This window comes from Podarcis pityusensis (assembly GCF_964106645.2).
Source record: "Podarcis pityusensis genome assembly, chromosome: 1".
In the NCBI taxonomy this organism is placed as follows: Eukaryota; Metazoa; Chordata; class Lepidosauria; order Squamata; family Lacertidae; genus Podarcis; species Podarcis pityusensis.
Genome location: NC_138028.1, coordinates 43,477,374 through 43,489,782, shown reverse-complemented (window position 1 = coordinate 43,489,782; position 12,409 = coordinate 43,477,374). Strand labels below are relative to the sequence as shown.

At 40.0% G+C, this 12,409-nt stretch overlaps 1 protein-coding gene across 3 annotated transcripts in view; it reads left to right on the top strand.

Moving 5' to 3' along the window:
• Positions 1–12,409, top strand: part of INO80 (INO80 complex ATPase subunit) — a 56,295-nt gene that overhangs the window by 22,301 nt on the left and 21,585 nt on the right. For all 3 annotated transcript variants that reach the window (XM_080996400.1, XM_080996399.1, XM_080996398.1), the window contains exons 17-25: positions 1,294–1,378; positions 2,602–2,719; positions 4,567–4,652; positions 5,656–5,823; positions 6,274–6,407; positions 6,973–7,040; positions 7,855–7,948; positions 8,494–8,671; positions 11,451–11,588. In XM_080996400.1, the coding sequence (XP_080852526.1) occupies positions 1,294–1,378; positions 2,602–2,719; positions 4,567–4,652; positions 5,656–5,823; positions 6,274–6,407; positions 6,973–7,040; positions 7,855–7,948; positions 8,494–8,671; positions 11,451–11,588 (1,069 nt within the window). The remainder of the gene's footprint in view (positions 1–1,293; positions 1,379–2,601; positions 2,720–4,566; positions 4,653–5,655; positions 5,824–6,273; positions 6,408–6,972; positions 7,041–7,854; positions 7,949–8,493; positions 8,672–11,450; positions 11,589–12,409) is intronic.

Here is a 12,409-nt window from a genome sequence, read left to right as displayed (position 1 = left end):
CAAAACACAATCAAGAAGTATATAAATTGTGATACATAAATCAAGGTTACTTTATCATCCCAAAGGAATCTGGGCAGTTTGTAACTGGAAAATTCACTTTTTCAACTGGATGCAAGAATGTTTTCCCAAAATCTTTAACAAGTTATTAAGTTGGAATTGATCGGTAGCACCCACCTCCTTGAAATTCTTGGGGTTGTGTTAACCTACTTGAATGGAAAGCTGTCCTTTTCCTGTGAGAAACCTGGCAGCGTCCCAAGGCAATCGTCGATATCAGGAATCCATGGTACCTGCAGGACCTTGGAGAGCTCTCAAAGTCTTGCTGAAGCAGCCATAGAAGACGCTGTTCCTGCAAGCGCTAGATCCAAGGCTATAAACTTTGACTGAACCTGTAATGCAGTAAGCCCGGCTCCCCAGAGGAGATGTTTCCCTTTGAGTCCTCTGTAGCACATTGTACAATCCCTGGGTATTATTATTATATTTATTTCATTAATTCAGTTCATATCCCAACCTGCCTTCCAAAGGAGCTCAGGTTAGGAAACACATAGCTAACAAAAAACATATCTAAAGATGGTTAAAAACATTATCTCAGCCAATGATTTCAATGTTGCCAGGGACATTATCTATTTGCCATTAAATGCCTGGGTAAGCAGGATTGTTTTTAAATTCCTTCTGAAAGTAATGAGGGAGACAGACCAGGGGAAGCATTCCATAAATGGGGAACCACCACTGAGAAAGCCCTATCCTGTGTTAGCTCCAACCAAGTTGTGGCCTCACCTGCCACTCAATAGAGTCTGAGATGGTTGTATTGGGGAAGGCAATCTGTTACGTACTTGGGTCCCAAGCCACAAAGGGATTTGTATGCTAGTACTAACACTTCACATTGTGCCTGGTAGTTCACTGACAGTGAGTGCAGTGCTTTCAGAAGCAGCAATGCTTGATCCCATGGGCTGCCTCGCCAGCCAGCAGCCACATTCTTCACTAGCTGCAGCCTCTATACCATCTTCAATGGCAGCACCACTACAGACTGCGGGTCATGACTGAAGCTAGTGGTCATATGTATTTATGGCTCAGTAATGTTTGACATCATTTGTTTATATCACAACGTATGGTTTACATTATGTTGCATCTCTAGAATAATTTCAGGAAAGAAATGGAATGTAGGGACTTAACATGATAAGAAAATTGTATGTAGTCTTTTCTCTTTCCTAGAAGATACCTTATACATTAATGTTCTTTCTTGCCACTTTTTATCATAGCTAAATTCTATTAATTAAAATAACATTGGTATTTCAGCGTTCGTTGGAAAATTCTGCTTCAGTTCCAGTGCCGAAATAGACTGTTGCTGACTGGGACACCCATCCAAAACACCATGGCTGAGGTATGCACGACTCCCTCCAGTTCACACTATTCTAGATTAATTTATAAACAATGATATTCTGATCAGTATCTAAACATGAAATTCGATTGCTTCGGGAGGAAACTCCACACAGGCTGAAGTTTCATTTGTTGCTTGGACTGCAACAGTTCTATTATTTTCTGTTTAAAAGCTAGCTTCTCCTTTTTGACAGTGGAACTTTTCTAGTAGAAGTCCACATATGTTTGCTCATATCATTCCCATGTTCCTGGACACTGTACCATAACAATAACCATGGATCAAATGAACGGAAGTATTATATCCCATTCATTGGACTGAAAAGTGTTAAAGATGCATAATAGACCAGTTAATTGGTTTTTCAAAGAATAAATGAATGATTGTGTGTTTTCACAATTTCTTATGCACTTTGAACATCTGCATAAGCTGACTGACTAGGATAATGAAGTTGCTTAAATTTTGATAGGTGCACAGATTACATATATTGATAGTTTTAACTGTTCAGCAGAAACCCCTTGAATAGCTGTGTAAACGACCCCTGCTTTACCTTGTGATACACTCACTGGTCACAGATGATATTTTTTTATCCTTACAGTTCTAGTAGATACAAAATCTTCAATGGTTACACTGCTGGGTTAGTTGCACATGGCCTGCTCTCTCCCATTCTTATTCTTCAGGGTCCTAGAAGGGGGCACCAACTGTGAATGAGGTAGCAAGGGATGCTATTACTGAAGTGCAAATAGGCATCCAGTCACCCTTTATACATCTACTGAAAATTTACTATGAAGGGTGGGAGAATTGGCAGAAGAGCTTCATTCTGCATTTGAATCACAGTCAGGGCACTTTCTTTATGCATCTGGAAGATAATTATTCTGTGTCTTGCTTCTTTATTTACAGCAGAGAAGCTTGCTAGTGGCCCAGACGTGTGTGACTCTGAGACACCTTTCATAGAAAACAGAATTATTTTAGTGCAATCTGCGTAGTTGCACTCTTGCTGACCTCTCTTTCTGGAGTTCACTCTGTGCCCATAGCTTTATCCTAGTGGTTGGGTTTGGAACTAGAAAAGGGAAAGACCCGTTTCACCCTACTATCAGATGTGGAGAGGGGCTTCTCTGTCATAGTTATTGAAAGGTTTCCTTTTAAGTGGTGACAGAGTTACTGGCAATACTCTATAGTTTAATTACTCAGTGGGCTAACTTCTAGTGCTTACTTTTGCTCTTATGTTGCAGCTCTGGGCTTTGCTTCATTTCATTATGCCAACACTGTTTGACTCGCACGAGGAATTCAATGAGTGGTTTTCTAAAGATATCGAAAGCCATGCAGAGAACAAATCGGCCATTGATGAGAGTGAGTATTGTGCAGGAATCTTGTCTTTTCTGCATGAGAATTCTGCAGCTTGAGCAGAACTGCCCGCAGTGACCAAAATGAATTGTTAACTGTTCCTTAATTGCTTTTTAACTCTACTTTCAGATAGACTTAATATGTGCTGCTAAGGATTGTTTTTGTGGAAGCTGAGATAAGACTGCAGATGAGTTTTTGGAAAGAGCAGCAGTAGCAGTTTTTCACATAGGGAAGGAGAATACTGCAGTGTCTGAGATTTGAGATAGTGAAATACTTCCTAAGTCAACATATAGATAAACTTGAGTATTCAATCCTACAAGATCTAGTGATGGATGCCAAATTGGATACCTTTCAAAGGGTATTAGACACATTTATGGAGAATAAGGTTCTTTGCAACTACTAGTTATGACGAAATAAAAAAAATCCTTCCAGTAGCACCTTTAAGACCAACTAAGTTAGTTCTTGGTATGAGCTTTCGTGTGCAAGCACACTTCTTCAGATACACACGAAAGCTCATACCAAGAACTAACTTAGTTGGTCTTAAAGGTGCTACTGGAAGGATTTTTTTTATTTTGACTATGGCAGACCAACACGGCTACCTATCTGTAACTAGTTATGACGACTTCATGTTATTTTCAAAACTTAAATTGTCAGTGCTCATTAGTCGTTTCCAGACATAGACTGCATCACTTCAGTTTTATGAGCTGGTCACTGCTGGCACAGCTGTTAAATATGGCTAAATGACAACCAAAATAGTAGAACCTAGTTTTGTCATGAATTCTACTCAATATCGATCCAGAGCAGAATTCTAATGTACAGTTGTACCTTGGATCCCAGACGCCCTGGAACTCGGACGTTTTGGCTCCCGAATGCCGCAAACCTGGAAGTGATTGTTCCAGTTTGCAAATGTTCTTTTGGAACCCGAACGTCCGACGGGGCTTCCGCAGCTCCTGATGCAGCCAATCAGAAGCCAAAATTTGGTTTTCAAACGTTTTGGAAGTCAAACGGACTTCTTGAATGGATTCTGTTTGGCTTCCAAGGTACAACTGTATAGTTAGCAGACTGAAAACTTAAACACATTGCAGGATTCGCCAAAAATAGACCAGAGGCGATTAATAAAGCCAGTGTGGTGTAGTGGTTAAGAGCAGTAGACTCGTAATCTGGTGAACCAGGTTCGCATCTCCGCTCCTCCACATGCAGCTGCTGGGTGACCTTGGGCTAGTCACACTTCTTTGACGTCTCTCAGGGTCACTCACCTCACAGAGTGTTTGTTGTGGGGAGGAGGGGAAAGGAGAATGTTAGCTGCTTTGAGACTCCTTTGGGTAGTGATAAAGTGGGATATCAAATCCAAACTCTTCTTCTAATATTTCATCCAGCAGAGCTTTACTGCTACTGAAGGCAAATGAGCATAATGGTCACAAATCCAATACATTCAGGATTGGCACTGTCCATATTAAGTCTACTTGCAGTAGACTTAACTGAAACTTACAATAACTTACAATAAGACTAAATCTTAACATTAAGCATGCTTTGTACAGAGCAGCACACCAGAAGGAAAGAGATAGAAAAGAGAGAGACCCAGGCTCCATCTAGCCTATTATCATAGCATGACCTTGACAAAAAAAGATAACACAACCAGTTTAAGCCAGCTGTACTCAACTTCTCTGAAGGAATAGCCCAAACATCATGAACCTTTTCCTTGTTTCTTTCACACAGAGAAGCTTCCAGAACCCTCTTGAATGAATTAGAATAGGAAAGATCTCCACACATCAGATCAATACTTTCTGTACTAAGAAATGCAAACTGACAAGTTTTTAATCGTAGGTTGTTGTTTCTTTCTCATCAAATTTCAGATCAGCTTTCTCGCTTGCACATGATCCTGAAGCCTTTCATGTTGAGGAGAATCAAAAAAGATGTGGAAAATGAGCTGTCAGATAAGGTGCCAAACAGAATTAAATTCTGTTTCCCCTCATGTTGTTTCCTTTTTTTAAGGCTTTAATTATTCTTGCTTTACAGTTTTCGTGTTCTCCCTTAAATCAGAATTCAAAAGGCCTCTCCCTTTCTAATAGTTATTGAACTTCTACCAGCACATTCAAATGGCATTCTCATCTTCTCTCAAAACTTGTACATTCATATAAAATATGACCCTAAAAATCCTTAAAGCTTACAAAGCAAAGTCAGTTAATGAACAGATGCTGCATTGTCAGCTTGTGTATCCAAACCTTTTTGTCAGTTATCAGAATGCACTCATTCGCAGATCCCAGACCTTGGCTGCATCACTTCAATTTTATAAACTGGTCACTGCTAGCAGTTATGAGATACGACAAAATGAAAATGAAAGTAGTGAAACCTAGTTTTTTATTGTCGATGTAGTAATTGTAGGGGTGGATTTTGGTTTTGCTTTTTATTTGCAATGAGCAGCATTTCAGTGCAACAATCAAATGTTGCAAAATCAGACTTAAAAGTCCAAATAAGACTTTGCATTATCATACCAAGAGTATCTAGGCTGATGCTCTCTCATGCAGCTACTCTTAGCATTTTTCAGTCCACAAAATTATGCCTATTCCATAACATTGACTATAATGCATCATGATATCTCACAAATAACATTTTTTGGCTTAGTTTCCATTCCCTGCCTCTCTGTTTCATTTCCCTGCTTCTGGATTTCAGTTTTGAAAGATTAGCTGCCACCTCATCCATGCTGTTCCCTCCCAGGGGAAATCTAGCAAGCCCCATCTCTACACTATGTCTCGTGCACTCTTTAAAAATATTCTTTTATCAAGGAGGGCCTTCTTTTAATTTTAATCAGGTTGTGCTGGCTGTGAGTGCCCTATCCACTACAGTCTTTCATGGATTGTGTATGGGTTGAACCTGCCTCTGCTACTGGCTTCTTTCAATAAGAGTTTAATATGCTTCAATCTCTTTCTCTCTTTCTCTTTAAGATTGAGATCCTTATGTATTGCCAGCAAACCAGCCGGCAGAAATTACTGTACCAGGCTTTGAAGAACAAAATTTCTATTGATGACCTTTTGCAGTCCTCAATGGGTACTACCCAGCAAGCACAGAACACTACCAGTAGCCTCATGAATCTAGTCATGCAGTTCCGGAAGGTGAGATTTGTGAATACTGGTCACACTGATACGGTTGTCTGATGATCACTTCAGCAAAAATGACCAGATACCTACATCCCATTACATTAAAGTGCAACATTGAACAAGTTGCAGACAGTCTTTAGTTGTGGCTGTATGCTGCAGCTAATAGGTCACAGCTGGAGTTCTAGCCATTTCACACAATACAAATTAATTTGTGCTGGGAAGAGTGAATCCTTTTGAAAGAAAGTAGGATGGGCAATTGAGAACACAGTTATATTGCCTAGATTTCACATGTGCCTAGCCTAAAATGATTAACTTTTTAAATTACGATGTTCAAACCACTTTTAATTAAGTAGTCCTATTAAGAACGTGCTTCGCAATTTGTCCAGGTTTTTCCCAGCTATTATGAAGAATTAATACACAGGTTTTCCCTCTGCAGTTTCTGATGACTTATAATTTTCTTTATAGGTCTGCAATCACCCAGAACTCTTTGAACGACAAGAAACTTGGTCTCCATTTCACATTTCAGTAAAGCCATACCAGATTTCAAAGTTTCTCTACCGCCATGGGCAAATCAGGGTGTTTAACCACTCACGGGACAGGTAAGCAAGAGGGAAGATACAGGTGAACCTGCTATACTGGGCCCAGAGCCAGCAGGGGATCCAGATTCTAACCTTTCATTTTTTGTTTCCTTTTTTAAAAGCAAGTCTGAAAACCCTGTAGAACAAGAGATACAAATCAAAATAAGTAGGGACCTTTCTAACTAATTACTTTGTGAAAAATCAGCCACTCACAGCTATGGTTAGTGGGATGTAGAGAAATAATAAATCACAAATGCACCAGGGAAGACTAAAAATGGCTTCAAAACAAACAAGGAAGTCCTTTCTTTGGGCAGCAGGGAAGAGGTTTCTTGGTTCTTTTTGAAGCCATTTTGGGATCTTCTTCCCTGGTAGAGTGATTGTAGCCTAGAGAAAACAATTGTGAACTCATGGATTTTAGCTGTTGTGACTGAATGGAAGCTTAATCTCCCTCACAGAATTGTTAGGCGAAAACAATGTTCTGAGCTCCTTAGAGGAAGGGTAGCATACAAAAGAAACAAAACTTTGAACAGGAGTTAATTAATATATGTTTAAATTGTCCCATTTTTATTCTTCTGTCAATTTATAGGTGGTTGCAGTTTATACTTTCTCCTTTTGCTCCAGACCACATCCAGCAGTCTCTCTTCCATAGGAGAGGTAGGTTGAAAAACATAAGGGTGAAGTTAGCTTATTTCATTATGTGAAGGAAGACATTTTATTGGCATTAGGATTAGAATCTTTATTTTAATTGAAGTTCCAAGGAAGGCAGTGTCTTCTAGATTGATTATTCCGTTCCTGAACTGTTTTACACTTCGGTGTTCTTAATGCTTAACCCAAATTTCCTTTCTGTAGATGAAATCTTTATCACCCTCTCCTCAATAAATGAACAATCGTTCACCTTAGAACTCACCTTAGAATTGTAGAGAAGTTGTGGAGCCCCCAATTGACCCCCTGCAGTCTTCTTAAATCTGTTGGTGTATGCCATCACTGCTTCCCCCATTGTTTCATAAGAGCTTTTCCTTCTATTGGTTTAATTCTTCTCATTTAACGAGATTGATCTTAAACTAGTCTGTTCAGAATTGAACATAGTACAGTGGTACCTCGGAAGTCGAACGGAATCCATTCTGGAAGTCCATTTCACTTCCAAAACGTTCAGAAACCAAGGCGCAGCTTCCAATTGGCTGCAGGAAGCTCGGTTTTCAAAGAACGTTCACAAACCAGAACACTCACTTCAGGGTTTGCGGCATTTGGGAGCCAAAACATTCGACTCGCAAGGCGTTTGGGATCCAAGGTACGACTGTACTTCAAATTAGAACATATTAGCACCCAGTATAATGGTACTTTTAATTCTTATTATCAACTATCTTTTGTAGCTTGGTACTAAGTAGAAGGAATCTGCATTTTTCAGCACTGTATTATGTCTTTTGTTTCCTGTAGCAGATGCTTATTCTCAGCCATGTCATTTTTATAGGTGCTGAAGAAGAGAGTTGTTTCTCTTTCCTACGGTTTATTGATGTTTCTCCAGCAGAGATTGCTAACCTCATGCATCAGGGACATCTAGCCAGGTGAGCAATTCTATTTGAATCTTAAAACAATGACCGTGTGTGTGTGTGTGTGTGTGTGTGTGTGTGTGTGTTTATTTAAAAAATCACTTGCATGTAAATAGGCTGGAAAAATGGGTGCATGTATGTGTCATTGCAAAATGTTTACAGCTGATAGTTATATATATTCCATGCTGGAATACTGGACAATTATAAAACCTATAATCGGGCATTAAAAATGGACATAGTGATAACAACAACAACAAGGGAAGCAATCCCATAGATAAAATCTATGCGTACACTGTACTGTAGTCAGTTAAGCCAGGGGCCCCCTTGCTGCAAGGGGGAAGGGGACAAACCCATCTCCAGCCCTAACCAGCTCCACTTCCATGGCCAGAAGAGGGGTGGTGGTGAGCTTCCCTTCCCTGGAAGCAGCCGGGCTGCCTGCAGCTGCACCCGCGTCCTTGCAAGGAGCAGTATCTGTGAGACACAAAAAAATGAGGTATGCCTGTATTTAAGTTCTCGTTCGCAGAGGTATGAATAAGAATGTCTACTGTGATTTCTTTCAGATGGTTAGCTCTTTTCCTGTGTCTGAAAGCCGCCTACAGGCTCCACCACTTTCGTTTCTGGAGAGAACCAGAAGAAGATGACCAGCATAAGACTCAGCATCTGAAGAATAAAGATTTCCTGCTGGATGTCAATTTCCCACTCTCCTCCCCAAACTTGCACAGCTGCACTTTGCTGCAGGTAAGCAATACTTTCAGCTGTATGCAAGTCAAACTGCTTGAGTTAAATGAAATTGGAAAGAAAGAAAGAAAGAAAGAAAGAAAGAAAGAAAGAAAGATGATAGATAGATAGATAGATAGATAGATAGATAGATAGATGATAGATAGATAGATAGATAGATAGATAGATAGATAGATAGATCTTGGAGTGGAATAATGTGGTCAGGGTTATGTATACTCTATGCTATTTAGTTACTTAATCACATTATTTACATTCTACCCAGTATTGAAGCTTCTCGGTGTGGAAAAATTAGAACCATTGAAAGTGGTAAGACGCATCAGTGTTAAACCTGCAGCAGCAAATAATAGTATTAAGTATCTAAAAATATTTTTAAGCTGGAAGAGCATTTCCAGCCCACCCACACATAACCAGTGTTAACCATTTGGCATTACAATAAAATAAGATTCTGCACCAGGCAATCCTTTTGTTCAAATGTTTTGGTTTTGAATGAATTTGAATTTATCCCCATGCCAACTTTGCATTAGGGGCAGAAAGACCTTGCATAAAAAGAATAATAGAAACCTGTAATGTAGGGATGCTCAATGGTCTATGCTTTCTGTTCATCAATTAGGGGAAAAGGTTGTGCTATAACTGCCCCCACCCACAGTCACTTTAAATAATAAATGTCATCTCAAACTGTTAAAGAAAGGGGTAATAACTAACTTTATGTCACAGGTTGGAAATGATGTTCCTATGTCATATGCTGTAATGACTACCTTCTCGCTTCAGCATTTAATGGTAGAAAAGGGATCACTAACAGTCCCACTTTTGCAGGATCTGGCAATTGTAATCCCTAAAGCCTGTATAGTTTTTTGCGTGGTAGAGCTTGTGAAGAGAAGAGGTCAAAACCAAGCTAAAAGCAACCATTTTGGCTTTTGAAGTGCATCTTTCTGGACCAACCGTTTGTAAAATGTCTGTGTCTCAAGTTCTAGTAGCCCACCAGACCATTTAGTCCCTGTTTTGTTAGGTTCGTGTGACACATCACACATCGTGTGACACATCTTTAGGAGACTATGTACATAGTGTTTGAATCGTTAAACTACACACTGGTGCTCCTTTTACAACAAAGATTAGCAATAGTTAGTGGCTGCATTCAGATGCAGTGCTTAACGGGGGTTTAATATTACTACAGTGGACCTCATACTTCTGTGCTCTTCTCTTCTTTCTCCCCCTCCAGTGAGGCACTGCAAGAAGGAGATCTAAAGCTTCTGTTTTATGTTAACTGCAGTTTATTCTTCTAACCAAACCCTAAACTTTGGTTGATATTAACTATGGTTAGTTGAAGCAAGCCAGCTTCAAAAGTTATGGTTCGAAATGGGCCTGTTTCAACTTAACTGTAGTTAAGATGGACTACAGTTTGTCTGGGTTGGAATGACATGACAAACTGCAGTTAATCTTCAGCAGAAACAAAAGCTTATTTCTCCTCATGACTCCACCAAAGACTTCGGGAGAGTGTGAGCCCAAGGTTTAGCATTACATTAGAAGGAGGACATTGTGTGACTTGTTTTTTGTCTAAATTTAGTAACTAGAGTGAATAATGCATAAAGGAAACTTGAACAGGTTTTCAGTGTACTTCAGGTACTGTTAGCTTAACCAGGATGAGTGAGAGAACCTTTAATTACAAAGAGTTGGTCCTTGCAGTTTTAAAAAACTTCTACATATATATCTCTGCATAGAAGCAGTTTATGCGACTGTTGCTTCCATATGCGCCCTGCAGGCGTTATGCCTCTGAATGCAGGTGGGCAGAGTGCAGTTGTGCTTGTAGCTTGCAGGACTACAAAAGGCGTCTAGTCAGCTTCTGGACTAGAGGACCGTTGACCTGCAGGCTCGTCTTACTTGCTCACAACCACTGGCGATCTTACGTATTCCCATGGGCAATCATATGAAAACCAGATTGCATGGGAACTACAAGGACTTAGTGTCTGTGTTTTACATGTGTGTATACAGTAATACCTACGCGAACGTCCATCTAGCATCCATTCCGGCGAACGTCTGTAGCAAACCCGGAAGTACTGGAACGGGTTACTTCCAGGTTTGCCGCTCACGCATGCGCAGAATTGTTAAATCGTGCTTCGCGCATGCGCAGAAGCACAAACCACTCCGCATGTGTGTGCAGATGCGGCGCTTTGCCCTGTGGCCTTTTCGGCTAGCGTCCGGGGCTCTGGAACGGATCCCGGCCGCCAAACAAGGTACTACTGTATACAGGTAACTCACAACTTACATGCATTTAACTTGTATGCAATCCACTTTACACACTTAGCAAAAATTAAAAAGGGGGTGGACATCCAAAGTGGGCAAACTTTGCGCCATCAAACGCAACTATATGCGATTTTGGCTTTAGGTGCTGTCCCCAGAACATAACCCCAGCGTTAGTTGAGTCTTGCTTATAGACACAAAAAATATTTCTCCTAGTACTTTGGCTAAGGATTAGAACTTTCAGAACTAAACACTGAGGACAGGATATGTAAACTGATCTCTTTTCTAGTAGAAATCATTCCTTAGTAGTATTGCATGCTGTAATTCTGCCCAGTGTAGTTGTTCATTAGTTGTAAAAGCTGAATAAAAAAATTAAGCAGTGGTGGTAGTGGCCTCAGAATGTCTTCTCAGAAAAAAAGGTCCTTATTTCAAATTAAATATTTGGGAATTGTTCATTTGTATCCTTTATGATATTAGGATACAACTGCTATGAAAAAACTCTTCAAAAACTTCGCAAAACATTTTTAATTTCATCAATTTTTAGAACCTTGTGTTCACGGGCCACTGTAAAGCAGTAATTGGCTACTCTGATTACATCATCCATCAACGATCAGCTACCTCATGGAAACAGTGTTGTCAAATCACAGAGCTGCCGTCCTTCCTGTCTGTAGTGAGCCCAAGGGTAAGTCTGTTAAAAATGAAGTCCTTTCTACCCTCTTCTGATTATGTTTTCCAGTTCTCAGATATTTCCAGAGAGCACTTAGTTTGTGTCTTATTGTATTTGTATTTCATTAACAGTGATTCTAGGTTTGCTTAACTGTAGGAACTCAAGTCCACTGGAAATACCACATTTGATGAAGAGAATGGGATTACATCTGCCTTGCCTGATGTGTATAAGTTGGCCATCATGTTTGTATGGCTGATCCATGCAATCTGTACACTCAAATTTTGTAATGTACAGATTGCACTGGTCAAGCCTAAGCATATAGATTGACACTGCAACACACAGATGTCTCTTGGAGCAAAATGGGCAGATGCAATCCTTTCCCATCAACAGTAACATTCTTCACAGGGCTTTAGTAGCAATTGAGACCTCCCTCCCCCCCCCCCCGGTGAACCAATGTGTATTGAGCTACAGTAAATAAAATAAAGTAATGAGCACAGTATTATGTGATAGCTGCTCAACACTGAGACAGAGATCCTGTCTTAGACCCTTCTAGCCTTTCCTGATCTCGGTCTCCTCTCCCTCTCTACTTTTGTTTTTAAAGTTAACTCAGTTACTGAACTGTTGACCTGCATTTACATTTCTTAGGCAGTAAGCTACTGAGAAACTCAAACGTATTTAATAGTCCATAGGAATTTAGCTTATACAGGATTGCAGAGGAAATGACTTGTTGCTGCAGAATTGGCCCTTCAGGATATCAGATTTCTAGTGCTCAGCACTTCATACAAACTCCATGAAATATAAATTATTATTTTTGGGGGGAGGGATCACATTCTAAT